General features: G+C 41.5%; 1 protein-coding gene across 1 annotated transcript in view; it reads right to left on the bottom strand.

The window, feature by feature from the left end:
* The window catches only part of LOC111144591 (F-box protein 36), an 89007-nt gene that overhangs the window by 6000 nt on the left and 56789 nt on the right, over window positions 1-26218 (bottom strand). Inside the window, exons 2-3 of the mRNA XM_022498965.1 lie at window positions 21678-21782; window positions 6007-6179 (exon numbers count right to left, since the gene is read on the bottom strand). Of these exons, the coding sequence (XP_022354673.1) occupies window positions 6007-6179; window positions 21678-21782 (278 nt within the window). The remainder of the gene's footprint in view (window positions 1-6006; window positions 6180-21677; window positions 21783-26218) is intronic.

Here is a 26218-nt window from a genome sequence, read left to right as displayed (position 1 = left end):
TCTTAGAAAATGTCTTAATATTTAAAAATTAATGGATCTTCCGATCCTCCTTTAAAAGATTTGAACTCTTAACACCAAGGTAGATGACTACCCCTTTACCAGCATGATACATCTCAGGATATCAGTGTGCCTCATATAATGAAGAATTATTGAAAAGAACTATGACATTTGGAGGGAAAGAAAAGAATTCTCAAAAGGGAGCTTAAATTTTCACCAGTGTAACTTCATTTGTGACTCGTATTTTATACTGGAAATACTTACAGTTTGTTTTATATTATAAATTGGTCTACATAATGCCCCCATTTAAGATGCCCAAACCCTAGGGCTCTCTGCTTGGTAGATGCCAGGCTGAGAAACATGAGATATGCGTCCTGGCTATGGTTCCTGGGACTGTGAGCCAAGGCACAGCTAATCGTGGATTTAGCTCCCCCTGGCGGTGGTGCATGAACCTAACACACATGATGCTACCTAAAAGTTGAAGGGGATCCGAGGGCTTATCTAGATAAGAACTCTCCTTTTAAAAATGGAGAAATTAAGGGTCTGTAAGAATAAGGGTGGGGGTGCCTGGGTGGCCCAGTAGGGTGGGCATCTGCCTTGGGCTCAGGTCATGATCTCAGGGTCCTGGGATGGAGCCCCTCATCGGGGTCCCTGCTGAGCAGGGAATCTGTTTCTCCCTCTCCCTCTTCCTCTGTGTTCTCTCTCCCTCAAATAAATAAATAATCTTAAAAAAAAAAAAAAAAGAATAAGAATGCTGTCCAAGGCTCCTGGTGGGGAGTGGCTGACCGGGGAACAGAACCCAGCTCTCTGTCTTCGTCCGATTTAAACACCTCCCCATACCTGTACACAGCGAAGCTAGGAAAACACCCCACCACCCCAACCCCCAAACTTCCAACATTTTACAGTCTCGTGAGACCTTTTATCTGTACCATTTTAATATCAAATTCTTGGACTGGATTCAGAATTGGGTTGCTGTAAACACAAGCAAACACACAGATGCTGGCTCTGACTCAGACCCGCCCACCGACCAGGGTGTGGGCCTCCCATCTCTATTTTCACCTGCTCCCCAGGTGCTTCGCCTACTTGGCCAGACATGGGAACCACAGTCATAGGGAGTCTGCAGCTGTCCCTGAGTCACGACCAAGATGGGTATGTTTATATGCCAATCACCGTCATCGTCCTGCCGTGTCTGGGCTTTACCCTTTCATCTAACTGCTGAGGTTCTTTCGGGTCTACTCTGCTGTAGTTTGCTGGAAAGGGGTAGGATCAAGGCCTGGTGCTTCCTGGGCCAAGACAGGTTCCCTCCTGGCAGATTACCTGGCAGGACTTTGGGTCAATCACAGAGCTGGCCCTCGGCTGCCTTTCTCGTATCCCATGACACGAGATTCACCTTTCGAGGGTGTGCTCATCTTAGCAAAGCTCCCAGAGGATGCCTCTTTGTTGTTCACCCTGAGAAATAGAACCACCCAATATCCAGGCTTTCAGGAACTCATCCGTGGAGGCTCCACTGTTGGGTCAACATGGAATGAGAGCAAGAGCAGAGGGCGGGAGCTAAGAGAGGTGGGTGGGAAGCAGGACATTCCTAGGGAAGGGAACAGTACAAGCAAATGCCAAAAGCCCAAAAGAGCCTGCCCAGTGCATAAGAGATGGCCAGGAGAAAAGCCAGCAGAGAATCCTGGAAACAAAGATGGGTCAGGGCGTAGAAGGCCTAAACAGGCCCTTTAGGTGTGACAACGAAGGGGTTACTGTGAACGAGGCCGGGGACATTTAGTTATATTTCTGAGGCATGGCAGAGGAGGAAAAGAAGATGAGGAGGTTGAGAGTAGACTAGTGGCTTTGGGAATTTAGGACGTCATAAGACCAGTGAAATTTTTGGAAATCAAACAAAACAAAAATTAAGAACCAAAATAAGATTGCTAACTTTTTAAATGTTTCCAAGTTTGGATAATTTGTTAAAATGATCAGGTTTTAAGGCCATTATTTCATAAAAGAAGGGGCATTTTGGGGCACCTGGGAGGCTCAGTCAGGTCATGATCCTGGAGTCCCAAATTGAGTCCTGCATTGGGCTCACTGTTCAGCAGGGAGTCTGCTTCTCCCTTTCCCTCAGCCTCTCCCTGGCTTGTGCTCTCTCGTTCTCTAACTTGCTCACTCCCTCTCAAATAAATAAAATCTTAAAAAAGAAGAAGAAGAAGAAGAAGGAACATTTTAACTCTTCCCAAAATAGGAAGGCCTAACCTCCAATAAAGGATGGTCATTTAGACTAGTTCATTTGGTAAAGCATGAAACCCTCAGTCACAGGGTCGTGAATTCAAGCCCCACACTGAATATGGAGCCTACTATTAAAAAAAAAAAAAAATGATGATGATGATCATTTAAATGGAATAAACTTGGTTTGATAACAAACCCTTCATATCTCATTTACTTACTGTTTTCATTTCATCGTGGATTATAAAATTCCACTCCCATTGATGATGCTAGTTTCCTGAGGGTGAACTACCCTGTAAACTTGTTTTGTTCTGTTCTGTTTTGTTTTCCCAAGGAGAAAAGGAAAGAGATTGGCTGCAAATCGAGTCTAGAGTTTTTGAGTTCTTAAGGATGAGGCTGATTTGAAAAAATTTCCAAGAGGAAAAAACAAATGAAAGAAAGATTTAAAAATAGGAACTAAGGGGTCCCGCTTCCCCGCCTGTCCGCCTGCCTCTCTGCCTACTTGTGATCTCTGTCTGTCAAATAAATAAATAAAATCTTTTAAAAAATAAAAAATAAATTAAAATAAAAATAGGAACTAAATGCAATATAGTATGCCAGACTGGTTCCTGAAACAGCAAAAGGACATTAGTGGAAAAACTGATGAAATATGAATAAAGTCTGTGGCTTAGTTAATGGTATTTTATCAGTATTAATTGCTGAGTTTTGATAAATATCCCTGGTTATATAAGATGTCAGTGTTAGGGAAAGCTGTGAAGGGTATATGCAAACTGTGTGTATTATCTTTGCAACACTTACAAATCTAAAATTATTTGTAGGGGCGCCTGGGTGGCTCAGTCATTATGCGTCTACCTTTAGCTCAGGTCATGATCCCAGAGTCCTGGGACGAAGCCCTGTCTTGGGCTCCCTGCTCAGTGAGGAATCTGCTTCTCCCTCTGCCTCTGCCATCCCCCCTCCCCTGCCCTTCATGCTTGTTCTCTCTCTCTTTCTCTCAAATAAATAAATAAAATCTCTTTAAAAAAATAAAACTATTTGTAAACAAAAAGGTTTTTAAGGCCACCTAGGTGGCTCTGACTCTTAATCTCAGCTCAGGTCTTGATCTCAGGGTCGTGAGTTCAAGCCTCGCATTGGGCTCTGCACTGGGTATGGAGCCTACTTAAAAAAAAAAAAAAAGCTTTTTAAAAATAACAACAACCCAAAAGAGAAAGGAGATAAGTGGCAGACTAAATTCCCTTGGCTCAGACCTTGGAGCCAGGTGGCAGGCAGCACTGGCCTCTCAGAGGAGAGGAACACCTCCCTCCCAAAGGTCAGAGGAAAGGGTTAGACTTGGACACAAATAATTTGCTAATAAATTTGCCTGCAGAAATTTGAAATGGAAATTTTTTTCAAGGTAGCAAATGGTAAGACAAAACAAAGTAATTGATAAATGTAGGTGAAAACTAAGTAAACAGTATACAGATAAAATATAGACTGCAGACAGAAATGAGCAGTAACTATTACATGGAGAGAAAAAGGCACAGCAGCCCTGGACCATTCTCCATCTTCAAAAAATTCTGCTCTGCAAGGATACCGAGAGCTGAAATCAGCAACCCAGAAAAGGCTTCCTTTAGAACAGCAGGTAAATTACGGAGGGTATTTCCAAGACAGCACTGAAATAATGGCAGGACGCTAAGAGGGAGCCATCGAGAGCGGAAGGGAGCAACACCTGGGGAGAAGACAGTTGCTCAGCGTCAGGAACAAATTGCACAAGACACTGCGGTTGCTGCCACTCTCTGACAAATCCTTCCATTTCATTTTGGGAACAAGCTCGGCCCTAGCAGAAGTTTTCAATAGATCCTGACTAGTATATTCATGTATTTAAAATTATTTTTCATTGAAAGTAGGAATAATCATCTTCTTATCAGCAGCAACTCTTTAATACATATTTTAATGGAAAAAAATATATGGTGATTAATTATAATACTCCCTTCTGGCTCTCCATTTTTAGGGGAAAAACCAAGTAAAAACATAAGCTTTTATCCTCAAAGAGGATACATGAAATAATATAGATCATATTATTTAAAATGTATATATATCAAGAAATATGACGGCATGATTGTGAAAAAAAGTGTTGACCTTTTAGGTAATGAGATTATGAATTAGGGGCACCTGGCTGGCTCAATCAGTAGAGCATATGACTCCTGACCTCAGGGTCCCGAATTCAAGCCCCACATTGGGTCTGGGGCCTACCTAAAAATAAATAAATAAACATAAATAAAATAAAGGGGCGCCTGGGTGGCTCAGTGGGTTAAGCCTCTGCCTTCGGCTCAGGTCATGATCTCAGGGTCCTGGGATCGAGCCCCGCATCGGGCTCTCTGCTCATTGGGGAGCCTGCTTCCCACTCTCTTCTCTGCCTGACTCTCTGCCTACTTATGAGCTCCCTCTCTCTCTCTGTCAAATAAAATCTTAAAAATAAATAAATAAATATATAAATATATAAATAAATAAAATAAAAATGGGTGAATACAGTCTTAAAGATTTTTTTAAGGGTCCCAGGACCCTGGGATCATGACATGAGCCGAAGGCAGACACTTAACCAACTAAACCACCCAGGAGCCCCAATATTTATTTATTTTTAGAGAGAGATGGATCTGATGCATGTGAGGGGAGCGGGAGAGTGAGAAAGAGAAAGGCAAGCAGACTTTTGCTGAGAGTGGAGCCCTATGCAGGACTCAATATCATGACCCTGAGATCACAACCTGAGCTAAAACCAAGAGTCAGATGCTTAACTGACTGTGCCACCCAGGCACCCCATGAATAAATGTCGCTAAAAAAAAAAGATTATGATTTAATTCATCTTGGGAAATGTTGCATGCTCTTTTATAAACGGACATTGCCCCAGTATATTACAACTAAATACCAAGTTAGGTTTCTTCTGTTTCAAACAAAGTCCAACTCTAATTAATTTAAGCCAAAAAAGGATTGAATGGAAGAACGATATGTGCATTTAGGAATAACTAAAGGGGCAGGAATGAAGGCACCTTCCAGGATACAGGGAGAGGAACCAACAATGGTCTCCTCAAGGCCCTGTCATTGGGTAAAATCCACACCAAGTGCATCTTCCGATCTCATCATTCTGCTGAGGATTCAAAATAGTGTGAGAGAGTCTATTTCGTCAGCCTGGGGCATGGAGGAGGACAAGGCACTATGATGAGCAGATTTCCCCAAAACCATCAACATTGTGAATAGATAATTCTGCAAAGGGCTGTTAATGGAAGAAAGGGAGACAGATAGAAGACTCACTACTCGATGCCTTCTTTCCTGTGGCCATGCCTCTGCCTGAACTGTTGCCTGGACTTGGAATGCCCCTCGACCTGAAATGCCCCTAGTCTTCCAGACCACCTCGTGAGCTCTTATTTTACCTTGAAAACCCAGAAAAAATAACTCCTTCTGTGAAGCCTGACAGAGGAAATCACCTTGCACTCTTTGTACCTCATACACACATCCTTTGTTGAACTGCTCACATTATACTATAATAATCTGTATCTGTTAGGGCCTCTCCTATTAGACTGTAAGTTTCTTGAGGGCAGGAATAATGTCTTTTCATGTCTGTTACCTCTGTGCATAGAACAGTGCTCATGATCAAGTAAGTATTCAACAGATGTTTGCTAAAATGAATGCAAACAATAAACTATGAGGAAGGAAGGAAGGAAAGAAGGAAGGAAGAAAGGGAAGGAGGGAGGGAGAGAGGAAGGGAGGGAGGAAGACGAACTTTGAGGAAGCACAAGGAAAAACCCACATAGACACAAAATAATTATCTGTTACCTGCGCAAATCTGCGTGATGTTTGAGAAAGCCTGGCAATATCTTCAAGATCCAGATAAGAAATGATATTCAGGAGCAGATTGTCTGAGAGCCGTTCAAGGAAGTCAAATTTACCTTCACATAAATTGAAGACATAGTCTAATATTCTTGCACCAAATATTAAGGCAATTTGGACTGTAATTCAAAGAAACCAACAAACCAACAAAGTTACCATGTGCAGACAGGTAAAAACTAGGATCTTTATCAGTAAGTTGTGCTATAAGGCATTCTTCCCCAGGGAGTAATGTTGGATTATGCCGAGTTATTCCCACCTTCACCAAGCTGTCTTTGGTGACACACATTTGTGAGACATTTGTTTTCAAGCACTGTCCCTGCCATGAGATTGGAACCTTTGAGGGACACTCACTGTTTTAACCCAGTGATGAACCACATCCCCTTGACTTCATCAACACCAAATTCCAGTCCAGGCAACTGACTTAACTAGTCCCAGCTCCATCCTCACTGTCACACCCGAATGGGCAAAGATGCTGGTCCATGTGGGTTTTCTACTACCCTCCTTCTCCCCAGATTGGTCTGAAACATATTAATATCTCTTAATTTTAGCTGATTTTTGTTCCTTTATTGTTATACATTGTTTCTCCACCAAACTTTCTTTTTCCCTCTTTACCTTCTTTCATCCCTACCTTTACATAATGAAAAAAAAAAAAAAAGAAGCAATGAGGAAAATAAGTGGCTAGTTCATGAAAATTGAGTTAACTTTTGCCTAATATTTTCTATACTTTTCAGTTATTTCCAAATTGGAAAACAGTTCCAAAGAATCAACCAATTATAATGGTCTATGTTAAATATGTTCAATGCAAGAAAGTTAGTTTCTTTTTTTAACTCAGTTCTCTTAAAAAAAAAAAAAAACAAGAAATGGTTAATAAATGGGAAAACATGTTTGGAAGGATACATATTCAAATTTTAATAGTGGTTAAATCTGGGTGGTGACTTTTTTTTTTGGCGGGGGGGTGACTTTCATTTTCTTCCTTTTGTTCATCTGTATTTTCTCATCTTTCTACAATAAACCTGTATAACCAGTGTAATTTTTTTAGATCCAGGAAGGAAGGAAGGGGGAAAGAAAGGAAGGAAGGAAGGGAGGGAGGGAGAGAGGGATGAAGGAAGGAAGGAAGGGAAGCCCACTACCTCCTCATATGAGAGAGGAAGACAGGGTGATGACGGAGTAAGCATGTGGATTCCAGTGATCCCAAAGCTAAGAACTTTCTTGGTTTCTTGAAGCTCCTTTTTTCCCTTCTGACTCTGAAAGTATCACTAAAACTAGCTTTTCTAGAGACCTGTTCTTAGAAAAGAGAGTTCTCTATTCTACATGGACTAAATACTCGTTCATGTATTTACTCTCTCTCTTAGAAAAGAGAGCTCTCTATTCTACATGGACTAAATTGCTCGTTCCTGCAATACCCAAGATTTGGGAACCACCTTCCTTCCTCAGCCTGGAGCATTCCCTCCGGAGCAAGTAGAATGGCGCTGTCAGGAACCCTGGGCTCTGTGCAGAAGTCAGCAGAACCGTGATTCAGCTGGTTGATGGGTCTCTGATTTCGGGATGGATGTGGGGTGAGGGCCATGTTTATGTCAAAGCTCTAATTGTGCAACTCAGGAGAGCTAGGTATATAAGATTTCTCTCCAAAACTGGTTAGTCCAGCATTCCAAAGGCATTAAGGGTTTTAGTGGCTTCTGAATTCCAAGTGCTTCCAATTCAAAGCACTTTTGAAGTCCAAGGGCTTTCCAGAGGGAAAAAGAACCCTGTCAAAAGTTCAACTCTAAAGGATAGGTATCATGGAGAATTCCCAGCCCACCAGCAGAATAAGAAGAAAAGGCAATACTTAGTTAATGGAGGGAGAAAAAAGCCCTTAGTATAAAAACATCCCTTAATATAACTGGAGATGTTTGTTCATTTTTAAATGCCAGGAAAACATGTTCAATGCATCTTCAGATGTATTTTATGAAGCCTCTACCAGTAAAGTCCTTAAAATGTAAAAATTATAAAAGGATGCATACACCTAGGGATGTAATGTGACAGTTTCAAAGTGTATGGGTGTTGGGGTATCTAGAAAAATATATTTTGTTTACTTGTATTTTTTATGTGGCCAACATTTATTTCTTTTGAAATAAGAATCAAAGAAGTTAAAACAAAACCCATTTTGAAAAGTAAAATCACTGCCTTCCTGTTGGACTGTGTGTTCACCAACCTCCAAGATGGCTCCACAGAATCTCTTCTCCTGGATTTATTTTTCTGTGTTTCTATCCCACACTGAGTTAGGGCTGGTCTATGTAACCACTAAGATATTGTCTAAATGACATTCCAAGTCTTTGTCATAAAAGACAGTGGGGATTCTGCCTTGCTGCTGCCTCTTGTATCACTCCCCCTGGGAGAAGCCAACACCATATGCTAACAATGCTCAGCAGCCCTCTGGAGAGTTCCATGGGCTAAGAAATTGAAAATTCCTTCCTGGCTACAACTGCCACTTTTTCGTCAGCCACGTATGTGAGTCATCATGGAATCAGAGCCTCCAGATGACTGAGGCTCCATGCGACACCATACGAGACCCAAAAACTGAGCAAAGCTGCTCCCAAATTCCAGACCCACAGAAACCGTTTGAACTAATAAACATTTATTATGGTTTTAAGCCATTAAGTTTCTGGGCAGTTTGTTACACAACGGGAGACAATACAGATTTGGGTACTTCCAAGTGTTGTGGTGCCATAATGGATGTGGGAGTATCTTTGAAATTGGAAAGTGTATGGAAAATTTGAATGAGTTTGAGGAGGGTGTTAAGTGCAAGGCTGAAGAGCTTTCAACAAATAGTATAATAAATAAATAAATGGCTAGTTAGTAGAAGCTTGGTAGACTCTGAGGAGGCTTTACAGGCAAGGGCTCAAAGGAAAGTGAAGAAAATATGATTGAAAACTGGAAGGTGGGAGACCCTTGTCATGTAGTGGCAGAAACATTATTGCCTGAGATATGTGACGTAAGAAATAGACTTCAGGGGAGGTGATTCAGCTACGTAGAATTCCAAGTGTTGAACATGCTATATGACTTCTTCTTGCTGCTTAAAGTAAAATGTGAAAGCAAAGAGAGAAGCTAAAGGAGGTTTCTTAAAAAGGTGCCAGGATCTGCTGGCTTTGAATTTTCTCTGCCTCCTCAGATGGCAAACAATGCTAAAATTAAGAAATGGTTCCAAGGCAAAGATCAAATCCCGAACAAGCTCAGGAAAACCTGGTATGAAGATGAAGCTGAGTGCATGGCTGGAAAATGCTTTGTTAAGAACCATTCAGTCAAATTTTAGTGCTTCCAAGAAGCTGAAGGGTATTGCTACTCAGGAGTTGAGAGAAGAAACCAAGGTAGAGAAGGGCTTGTTTCAAAAAGGTGTGCAGGTGTGGTTTTGCTTAACGGAGTGAACTCCAAAAAAGTCAAAGACAACTATGACGTTTTTAAGAGAATTCTATGGGTAGGAACACTGCTTGCCAGCTTGAACTGAAAGGGTCAGAAGCAGTGCAAAAGCAAAAAGACTCCAGACACTCAAACTCCTACAGGCAGGAAGTAGGCTGAGAAAACTAAACCTACAAAGATGGGTTACCTTTTGTGGACAAGGAAGATGACTCGGGCTGGATCCAAGGGTCCAGGAGGTAAAACTAAGAGCCATGAAGAATTAGTAGAGCTCTTGAGTTCTCATCAAGAACTGATAACCTCACTGAACTCTACCTCTGGAACTAATAATACACTGTATGTTAATTAATTATGTTAATTAAGTTGTCTCATGCCTGTCCCACCATTACATGTCAGGTGGAGAGGGACAGAAAACTTGTCTAATTCACAGGCTTCATATCTATAGGAGCTATCCCTGAGGAACTGCACTTAAGGCCTTGTACCTGAGGCGCCCATCCACCTATGGACTTGATCTATGTGATAAGATTTTGAACAACTAAAGATACACCACAAGAAGAAAGAAATTTACATAGGGAATGCCTGGGTGGCTCAGTCAGTTAAGCATCTGCCTTTGGCTCAGGTCATGATTCCAGGGTCTGAGGATCGAGTCCCTCATCAGGCTCCCCACTCGGCAGGGAGCCTGCTTCTCCCTTTCTCTTTGCCTCTCCCTCTGCTTGTGATCTCTCTCCCTCTCTCTGGCAAATAAATAAATAAAATCTTTTAAAAAAAAAAAGAAAGAAAGAAAAGAAAAGAAACTTACATAAAAGGAAGGAATAGAATTTCAGAAGCCATGATGAAGACAGAAATGGCAGTAAACATGGGCAAATCTGTATTAATCATGTTTGAAATAACAAACTGCCAGAGCTGCCAAACAAGGCAAATCAAAACGCCGTTTCACAATTATAATTTAAGGTAAAGGTTTAGAATGTAAATATTCTAAGGTTCTTGATATTCCAGAGGCAGATAGAAATACCAGCACAAAGGAAGGAAGGGAGGGAGGACTAGAGAGAGGAAAGAAGAGAAAGAGAAAGGAAGGAAAAAATATACAAGGATAACTTCCAAAATAGTTGCTCTATAATCAGCTGGAAATTGGTTCACAGCGGAACGAAACAGAAAACTCATTTTAAGGTGACTTAACAATTAGGGGTTTATTTTTTTCCTCAGTTAGTGTGTGGAGATGGGCAGTAAAGGCTGGTGCAGGAGCTCCATTATGTCATTAATATCCCCGGGTGCTTTTATCTTTCTGTTCCATGTTCTTAGGATGTGGCTGTCACCCTCAGCGTCACTCTAAGATGGTCTCTGTCCCGTAGACACCATAATCATGCCAGTTAAAAAACTCTCAGATAAATAACACTTGCATACACACACACACACACACACACACACACACAATTCTGGCTATACTATTTATAAGAGACATACTTAAAAATAGTAATATGGAGAAGCAAAGGTAATAGAATGGGGAAACATAGACCAATTCAAACCAAAAGAAAGCTGATACCGTTATATTACCAGACAAAACATATGTTACAGTAAAATTCTCCATTGGAGATAAAGAAGAACCACCCAGGAGTAATTCACCAGGATGATTTAATACTTCTAAACTGGTATACCCCTGTGGCCCCTGGATGGCGCAGTTGGCTAAGCCTCTGACTCTTTGTTCCGGCTTAGGTCACGATCTCAGGGTCGCAAGATCAAGCCCCACATCAGTCTCCAGGAGCAGCGGAGCATCCAGGAGTCTGCTGAAGTTTCCCCCCTCACTCTGCCCCTTCCTGTGCACACTCTCTTTCTCTAAAATAAATAAATAAATATCTAAAAATAAATAAATAAATTAGTATACCCCAAACAAAATACAGAGCAAACACCGATAGAATTATGAAGAAAAAATGATAACCCTCCACTACAGTGGGAGCTTTTATAACCCTCTTATCGATACTTGATATATCACACAGAAGTGAAGCTATAGAATATTTGAGGAACACTATTTAAAAGAGTTATTCAGTGGACATTGCTGTCAAAAGACAAAGATCAAATATTAGTGAGCTATGCATCCAAATTAAAAAGAAAAGGTTACCTCCCTCAATTAGAAGAAAATATAAAAATAAGAGCAAAGATTAATAAAATAGAAAAGAAACAGTGGAGGTGATCATAGAAACAGAAGGGTTGATTTTTTGAAAGATTAATAAAGTAGATAAACTTCCAAGAATAAATAAGAAGAAAAGGACAAAAGCATAACTCAGTCCTATTAGGAATAAAAAAAGAATATAACTAACTTCAGCACTTGCTTTTAAAGAGCAAGGTATAGGATATAATGTACAAGATTCTTCTTTTTGTGTTAATGTATTTCACCATTTCTGGAAGGATATATAAGAAAACTGTTAATGATCGTTGTCACAGAAACTGGGACATGGGGCCAGAGAGAAACTTACTTCTATTCTAAAACCTCTTTAAACTGATTTAATTTTTGTATTACTATGTGTGTGTGTTCATTTTTTTAAATCTCAGATATTAGTTAATAAAAAAAGTGATAAAATATAAGAAGAGTGTTGCTGAGATCTGCCTTCCCTGCTCTGTAGCCCAGAGCCAGGCTCCCACACTTCCTCGAAGTGCTTCTGCCTCCAACACTCTCCCACTCTACCTTCACCCACAGGCCCCCATCCATCATGGGCAAAAACTAGAAATTCAGGCTGAAGTCAAGGAGTAACTGATTCGAGAGGACAAAAAGAAGGAGGGGAGTAGGCTAAGAGGTGGTGGGTGGCCCGGAGAAAACAAAGTTCCAGGTCAAAGGCTAAAGTACCGGCTAAGTGAAAAAGGGACCCAGAGAAAATGGATCATGGGTCCATGACATGGGGCTGACACAGATTTGGGAATGAGGGAAAGCCAATAGTTTCCCACTCTCTTATTTCTGTTGTACCAACATCCCCAGGATCTAGAACTCAAGCCAATATTCCAGGATTATTAGTATTGATAGTATTACCAATTCTCTGTTATTGTCCCCCATTTCAAACATGCAGTCCTGTTTTTTTTTTTTTTCATAAATTATCTAAATGTCCAAGAAAATTTCAGTTCTTTGCATCTGAACTATATCACCCACGCTTCCTTTTACAAGCAGGAGCAGGAAAAAAAAAAAAAAAAAAAAACCTTTGTCAGTCAGTTCAGAAGATACGGTTGTTGAAGTCATTTGGTTTTATCACAGGGATTTTTGTGGATTGGCCTAAATACTTAACCACCACTTATAACTCATTCAAAGATCAAAGCAATCAACTTTAGAGTGGACTTAAGTTGGAAAACAACTTATTTTTAGGTTGGATTCAACCTCAACTCATGAGTCAGCATTTTCAACTGAGTTTACACAGGCACATTTTTACTTTAAACTCAATTTTAACAATATTTCCAATAGCTAATTTTCTGGCAATTCCTACTTCTTTAACTTAGGGGGAAAAAAATCCATAGATGTTTCTTCAGATTTTTAAAGGTCTCAGAGGAAAAAAAATTAAATTTCATAGACAAGTGGACAAAGAATACAAACGGGCAAATTACAGAAAGGATATAAATGGTAATTAAACATGACAGGATGCTCAACTTACTAGTTATCAGGAAAATGCTAATTAAATATGACACTATTTTCACCATCTGACTGGAAAAGATGAAAAAGAATAGTAATACCTAATTAGTGATGGCAAAGGTGCAAGAAAACCATATCCTGTCGGATAGAGTATAATTAATACAGCAGTTTTTTGGAGCCCCGTCTGTGAAGACAGTGAAGTAATTAGCATTTTATGCAAATTTTGGATTACTCAAAGTTAAAGTAGGGTGACATCAAAATATTAATGAAGTCTCATTTTATGAATAAATGCTGAAATATTTTAAAGTTGCCCACTTTAAAATTTTTTCAAAACTAGCATAATTAGGGGCCCCTGGGTGGCTCAGTCAGTAAGGTGTCTGCCTTTGGCTCAGGTCATGATCCCAGGGTCCTGGGATCAAGTCCTGCATCAGGCTCCTTGCTCAGCAGGGAGCCTGCTTCTCCCTCTACCTGCTTCTCCCCCTGCTAGTGCTCTCTCTCTCTCTGACAAATAAATAAATAAAATCTTAAAAAAAAAAAACAAAAAAAACCTAGCATAATTATAAAGTTCAAACAAATTAGAGATCATGGCATCCATCTCATGGCAGGCCTACTCAAGCTAGCTAACAGAAATACCATTGCTGGCCAAGTGAGCCTTGGGCTACAGATTCAGTAACAAAATAAAATACTCTATCAAAATTTATAATGTATATTTTTTTGGTCCCAGTAATTCCATAATGAGGAATCTATGTTACTGATATTCTCACTTAAGTGTGTAAAGATAAATATGCCCCAGAATGTGCCCAAAGGCTTCTGAAAATGCCCATCAATGGAGAACTGTCTATTTCTACCAAGAAACACCAAACAGCCTTGGAAATAGACAAGGTATTTCTTTATGCATGCTAACAGAAAAAAAATTTCACAATATATAACAAGTGCAAAAATTAAAGAATTCAAGATTGTATTTTTGTAAACAAACACGCACAATCCCAAACAGAAAGAATTCAAATGCAACAGAAACTATTTACAGCGGTTATCTCTGGGGAGTAGAGCTTGGAGGAAGAGAGAAGGAGTTTTCACTTTAAAAATTTTAAAAACTAGGTAGGAGAAGAGTAAATGAAACAAGATGGGATTGGGAGGGAGACAAACCATAAGTGACTCTTAATCTCGCAAAACAAACTGAGGGTTGATGGGGGGAGGGGGGTTGGGAGAGGGGGGGTGGGATTATGGACATTGGGGAGGGTATGTGCTATGGTGAGTGCTGTGAAGTGTGTAAACCTGGAGATTCACAGACCTGTACCCCTGGGGATAAAAATATATGTTTATAAAAAATAAAATTAAAAAAAATTTTTTTAAACTATAATAGCTAGCTGTAGGTGTTAGGCAAATTCTTAGCCTTCATTCAATTACTCCTCATAAGGACCCTATGAGCTAATGCTGTTATTATTCCCATTATCAAAAGTTGAGGAAACTGATACCCAAAGAGATTAAATTAGGGGTGTCTGGCTGGCTCTGATGCTGGAGCATGCTGCTCTTGATTCAGGGTTGTGAGTTCAAGCCCCACTGGGTATAGAGATTATTTAAAAAAAAAAAACAAAAACCAACAGACTAAATCATTTGCCCAAGGTCACACGTGTAGTGTGTTTGAAGCCAAGATTTGAATAGAAATAATCTTTATTAAGCAACACTCGACTGCCTGTTAATAGTTTTCTGTGTACGTAAGTATGAATGGCTTTTTAAATAAATGTATGAATTTTGTCTCTTAAAAAATACAAATCTAGGGGCACCTGGGTGGCTCAGTCATTAAGCATCTGCCTTCAGCTCAGGTCATGATCCCGGGGGTCCTGGGATGGAGCTCCGAGTCAGGCTCCCTGCTCAGCGGGGAGCCTGCTTCTCCCTCTTCCTCTCCCCCTGCTTGTGTTCCCTCTCTCACTGTCTCTCTCTCCCTGTCAAATAAAAAAATAAAATCTTTAAAAAAAATGCAAATCTAGGGGTGCCTGGCAAGAAGGGCAGAGTCAGAGAAGAGTCTGAGATGTGACCACGGAAGCAGTATGAGAGCAAGAAGGACTGGACAGGCCATCATCATGGCTTTGGAGGATGGAGGAAGAAGCCAGAAGCCAAGGAATGCAGGCTCCTCTAGAAGCTGGAAGGGGCAAGGAAACAGATTCTCCCCTAGAGCCTCCAGAAAGAAGGCAGTCCTACTCACACCCTGAGTTTAGCCGGATGAGACTTCTGATCTCCAGAAATATAAGACAATAAATCATTATTATTTAAGCCACTACACTGGTGGTAGTTTGTTACAGGAGCAATAGGAAACCACTACAATTATTAATTACTAATTTAGTAATGATACACTCTGTTTACAAGATTATAGGAATTCCCCTACCTGAAAAGTATGTATTTTGCTATGGGTTGAACTATGTCCTCCTGACTGCCCCCAAATCTATACACTGAAATCATAAACCCCAGAACCTCTGGAGTATGACTGCACTGGGAGAAAGGACCTTTATTTATTTTTGAAGGTAGGCACCACGGCCAACGTGGGGCTTGAACTCATGACCCTGAGATCAAGAGTCAACATGCTCTACCAACCAAGTCAGCCAGGGCCCCCCGCACCCCTGCCGGGAGAAAGGACCTTGAAAGGTGAGGCTAACTGGGTCATATAGGTGGGCTCTAATCCATTCTGACTGTTGTTCTTTTTTTTTTTTTTTTTTTTTTTAAAGATTTTATTTATTTATTTGTCAGAGAGAGAGAGAGCGAGCGAGCACAGGCAGACAGAGTGGCAGGCAGAGGCAGAGGGAGAAGCAGGCTCCCCACAGAACAAGGAGCCCGATGTGGGACTCAATCCCAAGACGCTGGGATCATGACCTGAGCCAAAGGCAGCTGCTCAACCAACTGAGCCACCCAGGCGTCCCTGACTGTTGTTCTTAAAAGAGAGGAAATGTGGACACATGGAGAGACACCAGAAGTGGGCACACACACACAGAGGACAGGCCCTGTGAAGACACAGTGGGTGGCCATCTGCAAGCCAAGGAGAGAGGCCTCAGAAGAAACCAACCTTGCCAGCACCTTGAGCCTGAACTAGCCTCCAGAACTAGGAGAAGGTCTATTCCCGGTATTTCAGTCATCCAATCTGTAGTACTCTCATTGCAGCCAAGCACACTCATGCAGATTTATGTGATGTGTTCCTCCAGAGCTGCTTGTAACTACCATAAGTATAAATATACTAGTAAGTTCTAGAATCTACTCCTTGTGTTCTTATATGAATTTAGAGCCATGAAAATAAAGTTGGAGCACAGTAATTTTGTTATTTAAACAATATTCCTTCATCAGACAATGTATTTTCATTCATTTTAACAAGAATATACTAACTACCTACCACGTACCTGATCTTGAAAAAGGAATGATTAATAAGATGTAGTCCCTGGGCTTGAAAAACTGTCTTAAAAGTATCAGTCTGGTAGTGTGACCAGACTTGGTGTAAGGGCTTTTTTCCCCCTCTGGAAGAAACCATTGATCAGAAACCTGAACTCTGTTAGGACCAGATTTGTAATTAAGAAGGATCTGTTGTAGAATTTACCTTGTCCCACTCCCTAAGAGTTCTCTCAAATAATTCATACGGCAACTATTTATGGAGCTAGGTATTGCTCTAGGTAGGTGCCAAAGACCCACTGGTAAGTAAAGCAAAGTCTTTACCATAGTGGAATTTACATTCTAGTGATGGAGACCGACAATAAATGAACAAATAACATAGATTATATCATTGGTAAAAAGTGTTATGAGAGATCTGGTCTTCCAGGTTAAGGAAGAGGGGATTGTTATTTTATGTGGTAGTCAGGGAAACACTCTCTAATAAGGTAGTTTCAGCTCTTCATTCTTCTGAATGAAGAGCAAATCATGGGGACATCTGGGAAAATATATTCTTTTTTTTTTTTAAGATTTTATTTACTTATTTGACAGAGAGAGAGATCACAAGTAGGCGGAGAGAGAGGGAGAAGCAGGCTCCCTGCTGAACAGAGAGCCTGATGTGGGGCTCGATCCCAGGACCCTGAGATCATGACCTGAGCCGAAGGCAGAGGCTTAACCCACTGAGCCACCCAGGCGCCCCTGGGAAAATATATTCTTAACAAAGGGAATAGCAAGTGCAAAGGCCCTGAGGTAGGAGCATGCTTGGTTTATTCAAGAAGCACCAGGGAGGCCAGTGTGCCTAAAGTAGAGTACACAAGAGAGGAGAGTGGCTGAAGATCACTACAAGATATGGATTTTTACCCTAAGTGAGATGGGAAGCCACTGAAAGTCTTAAAGCAGATAAATAATGTGACCTGATATATGTCTTGAAGGGCTGATACTGGCTACTGTGACAAGACCACACTATTGTAGGGCAAGGGTAGGAAAAGTGAGACCAGTTAGAAGATTAACTCAATAATCTGGTTGAAAAAAAAATTTTTAATTAAAAAAAAAAAAAGGCAGACAATAATCTGGTTGAGAGGTTGTTGTTGGTTGGACCAGAGTTGGAATTGGTGAGAAACGTTCTGTATTAGTTATCTACTGTTGAGTAACAAATGATTATCAAATTTACCAGCTTAGAACAACAAACATTTATTTTCTCACAGTTTCTGAGATTCAGGAATGTGGGAGTGGGTGGTTCTGGCTCAGAGTCTGTTTCTCCTGAGGTTCAGTCAAGACCTTATGTGGGTCTGCATGATTTGAAGTCTTGACAGTGGTTCTAGGGTCCACATTCAAGAAAGCTCTTGAATATGGCAGCTGACTGAAGGCCTCAGTTCCTCATCACACAGGCCTCTCCACAGGACTGCCTTGAGCCACAGCAGCCAGCTTCCCCCAGAGCAAGTGATGAGAGAAAGAGGGAAAGGAGAAAAGTCAGACGTTGTAGTGTCATTTATAACCTAACCTCCAAAGTGACACAACATCACTCCTGCCAGATTGTACTGGTCACACAGGCTGACCAAGTACAGTGCGGGGGGGGGGATGACACAAGACTGTGAACACTGAGAGGTGGGCATGTTTAGGAACCATCTTGGAGGCTGTGAACCACCGTTCAGATTCTGGTTTTGTTGATGGATGACATCTAGCGTGTGACAGAAAGAAAGGGACCAAAGCTAACTATAGGATTTGGGCCTTCTTTTTTTTTTTTTTTTGGCAGGAGGGAAGATCAGGAGCTATTTTTGGACATGTTACATTTGAGAGCCCATTAGAAGTAACTCAAGTGGAGATGTCAAGGGAGCAGCCAGATAAAAATCTGAGTGGAGAGTTTCTGGGGAGATGGGCCAGCTGGAGATATCATTTTAGGACTTGTCAGTGTATGATGGCATTTAAAGTCGGAGCCCAGATCCAATCACCCAGGAGTTAAGCCCAGACAGACAAGAGAACAGGCACTGGAGCTAACCCTAGGCCCCCAACAGTTAGATTTGCAGAGAAGAGGAGGAGCCGACAAGGATGCTGGGAAGGGACCAGTGAGGCAGGAAGAGAACAAAGAGCTTGGTGCTCCTGGAAGCCAGGAGAAGAAAATGTCCCCTCCAAGTTCAGTGCTGCTGAGAGGTCAAGGAAGTAAGAGTAATATGGTTCCGGTCCTCTGCCAGGACACCAAGGGTGACCCAGATTCTAGAGACCTATCGCCAGGTGTGTACCATATGAGTTGGAGAGGAACTTTAGGTGAGAAAAACCTTGGGGGGGGATCTTGGGAATATGATAAGAAGCGAATGGGAAAAATCAAACCAAGTCAAACATCAATACTTAAAAACAGCAAATAATGATTACGAGTTGATTATGTAGTGTGTGTGGCTCTAAATATGGTTCAGGTGTCAGATCACTGAATGCCCACAGTGACCACATGGAATAACAGTTTTTTCCCCAGGTATGAGGAGAAAGTGGGCTTACAGAGGGAGTCAGGGTCAGCCTGTGGTCACACAGCTGGGTAGGAGCAGCAACGGTTCAAATTCTGGCCACTGACCCCTGAGCCTCTCTCTGGGCCCAGCGCACGCCTCTTCTTCTGTAGGGATGCCTTCTGAGGGATTCCTTAAGGACCAAGGAGGAGAAAGAGGCCAAATAATATCACTGTCTGGAGTTTTCTCCTCTGCCAGAGACCCGGATGCTGTAGAAGTCTAAAAAGTGAAACACAGGTGCCTTTGAACTTGCCAGGTGATTTAATTCAGTGTCTCAGTGCTACTCCTGTCCAGAGGCCACCAGCCAGTCCTGAGACTGCAGCTCTCAGACTGCTGTTCTATTTTATTTATTTTTATTTGTTTTATTTTATTTTATTTTTTAAAGATTTTATTTATTTAGTTGAGAGAGAGCAAGAGTGAGAGAGGGCACAGAGGGAGAGGGAAAGGCAGACTCCCTGCTGAGCAGAGAACCCTACGTGGGGCTCGATCCCAGGACTCTCGGAAATTACTACCTGAACAGAAGGTAGATGCTTAACTGACTGAGCCCCTCCAACTGCAATTTTAAAAGTCCCACCTTATTGCCTATTTTCCCAGGATCAGGAACCCCACAAGTGTTATCCCCAAGCCACTATTGCCCCACCCCCCCACCCCTATATCCTAGCAGGGGGCAGGGGTGTGGGAGGTGTCTGGGGCAAACAAGAGACTGTACTCAGAACACAAGCAAGGCCAATGTCCCTTGCCAGATTTTGTGATTGGAAAATCACATGGTCTGTCCGTGAATATTTCTTGCTTAGACATAAGCTTTGCGGTAGTTACTACAATGCTCAGAAAGTAAATTGGATTCTGACCTAAAAATGAAATGTGTTATATAGCAGTTTACTTTATTTTTAAGATTTTATTTATAAGTCATCTCTATAACCAACGTGGAATAGAGTCACTCCAAGACCAAGAGTCATCTGCTCCAATGACTGAGCCACTCAGGCTCCCCTATAGCAGTTGACTTCATCACTGCAGAAACCTGTCTATTTTACAGTTAAATAAGCAAGGAGTGCCTGGACTGATTTTTTATTCAATGAAAAGAGGACAGCCTTTCCCCAACATGGTTCTTTTTAAACCACTAATGCGTTAAGTACTTTCTATAAGGAGGTTAACTAAAGAAGATGTATGCAACAACAGGAATTGAAGTCAATCAATCCAGACTTTCAACTGTTTAAGGAAACAAAACCAAACCAAACCTACTCTCTGCCTAAAAAAACAACTGTTACATGCTATAATTTAAACAGTAGAATATCTTTTAAGAATGTTGATTATCAAAGATCCACCCAGAATGTGTCTTTAAGAATAAGATTAATGTACTTGTGGGGCGACTGGGTGGCTCAGTTGGTTAGGCCACTGCCTTTGGCTTGGGTCATGGTCCCCGAGTCCTGGGATCGAGTCCCGCATCGGGGTCTCTGCGCAGGGATTCTGCTTCTCTCTCTGACCCTCTCCCCTCTCATGATCTCTCTCATTCTCTCTCTCAAATAAATAAGTAAAATCTTTAAAAAAAATAAATAAATAAAATAAATAAATAGAACTTCTAAACTTAAAAGGAAATTAAAAAAAGGTTCATGCACTTGATTTTTCCACTCTTGGTGTTTCCTGGCAATGCCCGTAATTAGCTGTGGCACCCTGGAAAGGCATATCTATTCTTAACCTCATTAGTGAAATGGGGATAATACTGGTTATTTCACAAGGATATTGTAATGATAAAATGAGAGCACATATATAAAAGTTTGATATTAACTCCTAATAAAATAAAAATTTCTAAAATGGCTTCTTGTTTTCCATTTTTGTACTGAAGGTAAATAGTTATTAAGGAGGTTAGTTAAAGGGACTCCTTTTAAGAGACACATACTGAAGTGGTTTAGCATGAAATGATGTAACAACTGAGATTTGCTTCCAACTAATCCAGTGGGAACAGTGGCTTAGTGTGGAGATTTGGGCCACATTTTGAGTATCATTGAAGCCAGGTGATAGGTATCTAGGAGTTTGTTAAAGACCATTTGCTTTTTATTTTTAAAGATTTTATTTATTTATGTGACAGAGAGAGAGCTCAAGAGAGCATAAGCAGGGGGAGCAGCAGCAGAGGGAGAGGCTGGCTCTCCGCTGAGCCAGGAACCCAAATGCAGGACTTGATCCTAGAACCCTGGGATCATGACCTGAGCCGAAGGCAGAGGCTTTAACCCACTGAGCCACCCAGGCGCCCCAGCTTCTTATTGGAAATTTTCATATTGTGAAAGCAAAAAGCACAGGGGAAACCGGAGGGCAAACCACGTGCTTCCTGATTAAGGCTACTTCTGAAGCAAAACTTGATGTTAAAAAGAAGTGGCAGCAATTTTGCCAAAATGCATGAGAGTCCAAGGATTTGAGAAGTTGACTGTGTTTTCAAATAACCTTTTAATTTATTGTTAACTAAAGGAAACCCATTTTAATTCAATGTTGTAGGAAAAATATTGTATTTATGCGATTTAAGATTATTAATGGAACCGACACATTAACCTGGAATCTTAAACACTTGAAGATTTTTCGCAAGAGAAATTTCGGGATATGTTAGCAATTATCTGTCTTTGAGTACGTAATAACATATCAGTATTTCAAATGACGATATGCTGGCTATTTCTGTGACAAAATCTGTCACTAATTAAAGGAAACTGAGCAGGAAGTACATAACGTGCTCCCTTCCTTACCTTGAAGGTGGGAATTCTCTAGGAACTCTTCATGAGAGTCTTTTGCTTCTCCAGGCTTTGCTGATCGATACTCACTCCTCAGAGAGATCTTCCACCATCTAAAGACTACCTGTGATTGAATAGAGATGGATAGGAATAAAACTGATTCCGAAACCCAATCCCAACAAGTACAGCTTGGTGTGGGATTTTGCAAATTCCCTGCAGTAGCCACTAAGACTATGTGTCCAACGTCAGCTATAACTTTGCCGTCTGGTGTCACATCACATCAGAAGTGAGGTCTGCTCATCAGTCAACATTCTCCTTAGAGATTGGGATCACAAAATTGAAGTGCTGGAAGGAATCTTAAAAATCTATCATGTCAATCGATGTTAAAATCACGCAGACCAAAATGGCCATTGGTCTCTTGAGGGTCTCTGAGAGTAGGCGTTCTCTAACTTGGGGAGCCAGTTCCAAAGTAATGGCTCCATTCTCTGCCTCCCTTCCTGTCTGCAGGGCGGACACAATGAGTGGACACTTTCCTACATGACCAGCACCGGGGAAAGCACCATTATGCTTTGCCTGATGCATGTAAGGGTCATTACACAGGGTGCTTCTTGGTAATGGACCTGCTCATGGCCCGTTGGACTTCTAGGAGCCTGTTGGTTTATCTGGAGCAAACCTCATTTCCATGGTTACAGACTGCATATAAGTTCTTTTTTTTTTTTTTTAAAGATTTTTTATTTATTTGACAGAGAGAGATCACAAGTAGGCAGAGAGGCAGGCAGAGCGAGCGAGAGAGAGGGAAGCAGGCTCCCTGCCAAGCAGAGAGCCCAATGTGGGACTCGATCCCAGGACCCCTGAGATCTTCGCCTGAGCCAAGCCAGGGGCTTAACCCACTGGGCCACCCAGGCACCCCTGCATATAAGTTCTATGCTGATTTCACTGCAGTGTCAACTCCTGGCCCCGATGAGGAGCCCCCTGAAGCCTATCCAATTTGTCTCACGTCCTTCAACCTGTAATGGAACTGGGGAATTATTGAGATGACAAAGCTTCCACCAACTTGACAAACAAACCAGATTTTTTCCACACTTAAATGAGGGCTACGTGGGAACAGATGGGTAAGGGGACGGTGCAGAGAAACCGGTGGGCTTCCTCTCTCACTAGCATAGCCGTGTAAGGTTACAGCGATAGTCCGGAAAGCTCTGCCCACGGCAGAATTAAGCAGGCGCAACTTGCTATGGGCCCTGCCCTTATTTATACTTCCTCTCTCCCATCCCCACCTACCTATCGCTCCCTGGGGTCCTCACAGGTCCTGGGTATGCCTTTTTGGGCCACTGCCCTGGTCCCTACAAGCTCTTTGCCCCGTCCCTAGGCCCTTCTTGGTGTGGTTCTAGAACCTCTCCTCCCCAGCCTTCGAACTGCCTGACCACCTCATTGCTCGTCACTCCTTTCTCTCTGCTTACAGGCCTGGGCTTCAGCCAGCTTTCCTCTCCTTGTAGAGCTGCCTTCCTGTGCCCTGTCGTCTCCTGAGGTCCTTCTTCCAACCTCCTCCCCTTCCCAGATATCTGAAAGGTAACCACCCAACTCTCAGGGCTGTGGAGACTCTTTATACCATCTTACCTGGCACCCTGCACAACAGAAAGTAGGACTTTTAATTAAAGGCTTACTATTCATATAGGTTTACATATAGAATATGTAAGTTACAAACACCTAAAGTCTCACAGAACTTGCAGAAAATCCCTTACCCTGCCACTTTTGATTTTCCTGAGCAGGAGCCTCACCAAAATGGTTCTCTTAAACATCTTTCCACCCCATCCCCACAGAGGTGAGGGTGTTTTGGTCCCTAGGGCTGCTGTAACAAAAGACTAAGGGCTTAAATGACAGAATTTATTGCTTCACAGTTCTGGAAAGCTGTTGACAGGTTTGGCATCTCGGAAGCCTCTCTCCTGGGCTGGCAGACGACCACCTTCTTGCTGGGGCCTTATATGGCCTTTCCTCTGTCCCTGTGAATCCCTGGTGTCTGTCTCCTCTTATAAGGATACCGGTCATATTGGATCAGGGCCCCACCTTTATGACCTCATTTAACCTTAATGACCTGTTCAAAGGCCCTATCACCAAATCCCAACCCTGGGGATTAGGGCTTGGACATAGGAATTTTAGGAGGACACAGTTTAGTCCCTAGCAGAGTTATCCGTTACAGTATCTTATACTGTATCTCTATGATACACAGGGACATCAGTAGAAAGAGCACGGATTCTGGAGAGAGAACTTTGCTATTTAATCGCTCTAAACTTCAGTTTCCTTTTTTATTCCCTTTCTATTAGACATCATTGAAATTAACATTAAATATGATAAAGATTTCTTTTCTACTGAGGAAAGATGCCAGGCAATCCAAATCTAATGCTGTCTCTATACCACATGATCTGGAACTTTTGAACTAATGGGGAGGTCAGAAATAATTTAGTCCACCTCTTGCAATTCATACAGAGGAGCAAAATGTTTCCAAGAGGTTATGTTAAAAGTGGTGTGTTGTCTCTCTCTACGACCAAATCACCGGAGGTACGTTACCGTGAAAGCAAGTCTTGGGTTGAATTCTGCCACGGGAAAGACACCACCAAGCAGGTACCACAAGAGTCCACACTACATTTCTGGAAGCTAAATGGAATCCCCTCCTCACCATGCACTTGGGCACGCTGTGGGAGCCTTCACAGGGAATTATCTCTCTGGGGCAAGTGTGTCCATATTACAATGACGTAATCAGCTACCCTTCTAGCCAAATCAAGCAACTAAATCCCTGGGGAAGTGGAGGATTCCAGAACAAATGGAGCTCTAGATGAGGCACTACTCCAGCAAAGTTGTTACCAAGCTTATTTCTTCCGTTGTTTGAAAAAAGGCAGAGAGATGTACACAATTGTTAAAATATTCTAAATAAAATATTTTAAATTTTAAATATTTTAAAAATATTTTTAAATATTTTTAAATTTTTTTAAATTTTTAATATCTTTATTTAAAATTTTTTATTTTAATATTATTATTATTAAATTCTTAATATTTTAAAATATATTATTTAAAATATTTTAAAATATTTTAAATAAAATAAAGTAAAAAATTTTTTAAAAGGCAAGGAAACACTTCTATAATCTTACTTGTCTCCTATCTTGCACATTACTCATTTCATCAGTGAAAAATTATTCCTGATATTAATTAGACTAATTAATTAGCCCTCCAGGACTGATGTAGGAGGCAGTTCTTGAAGTGCTTGCAATACTGTCCTCTAGAGGGAGGATTCTCAGGGCACAGACTCAGGTTAACTTGCACACAGACAAACATCCTACTGGCTCCCCTGAGGTATTTAAGGCAAATTACTGAGAATATAACACTTGCCTAAGGAAAGATGACTGGCTAGAACCAGAATCCAAGCCTCCTTACTTCCCACTCAGAAACACAGGGTTTGTTCTGAGGCACAAAGCTTTCTTCAAATATGACCTTTATGCTACGGGTCGGCAGATCAGTTCTACACATCAGAACACAGCAGTCAGAATCACTACTAAGCCTTGTTAAGACTCAATTATGCTCCATATACTATACTTATTAAAAGAGAAATTAGGTATTTTTTACCACTTATTGTCTCTCAGATTGGTAAAGTTGTGTTTTCGTTTTTTTTTTTTTTTAAGTGATAAAGCCTAATATTGGTAAGGACAAGGAAAAATAAAAGCCCTTAATGATCATTGAGAAGGGCGTAAATTGATTTGGCAATAATCCTCAAAAATCTGATGTTCATTCCTACCCTTGGACTCAAACATTCTACTTGTTAAGAATTTATCCTCAGGGGACGCCTGGGTGGCTCAGTTGGTTAAACAGCTGACTTCGGCTCAGGTCATGATCCCAGAGTCCTGGGATCGAGTCCCACATCGGGCTCCTTGCTCGGCAGGGAGCCTGCTTCTCCCTCTGCTTCTGCCTGCCACTCTGTCTGCCTGTGCTCCCACACACTCTCTCTCTCTCTCTCTCTAACAAATAAATAAATAAAATCTTTAGGAAAAAAAAAAGAATTTATCCTCAGGGTGTCTGGGTGGCTCAGTAGGTTAAGCTTCTGCCTTCAGCTCGGGTCATGATCTCAGGGTCCTGGGATCGAGCCCCGCATCAGGCTCTCTGCTCCACGGGGAGCCTGCTTCCCCCTCTCTCTCTGCCTGCCTCTCTGCCTGCCTGTGATCTCTCTCTCTGTCAAATAAATAAATAAAATCTTTAAAAAAAAAAAAAGAATTTATCCTCAGGAATTTATCAGAAATGTGTACATCATGTTTAATGAAGTATAGTTGGGAGAAAGGCAGGCAGGGACAAGAGGTGCCTGCCCTAAGAGGTTACCACACTTAAAAGGATTTGACACCACCCCGGAAGGACCCCACCCTTTCCCACATGATAGGTAGATGACAAAAACCTGATTGGATGACAGGCACACGGAGTTAATCAGATTAAGACACCCAAACCAAAAAACCCATAAAACCCCTAGATCTTGGGGCACCTGGTCAGTTGGTTAAACATCTGCCTTCATCTGAGGTCATGAT

This window comes from Enhydra lutris, unplaced genomic scaffold (genome assembly GCF_002288905.1).
Source record: "Enhydra lutris kenyoni isolate GAN:26980312 unplaced genomic scaffold, ASM228890v2 scaffoldscaffold1, whole genome shotgun sequence".
Taxonomy (NCBI): domain Eukaryota; kingdom Metazoa; phylum Chordata; class Mammalia; order Carnivora; family Mustelidae; genus Enhydra; species Enhydra lutris.
The sequence above is the reverse complement of the archived record's forward strand: the minus strand, read 5'-3'. Positions and strand labels throughout refer to the sequence as shown.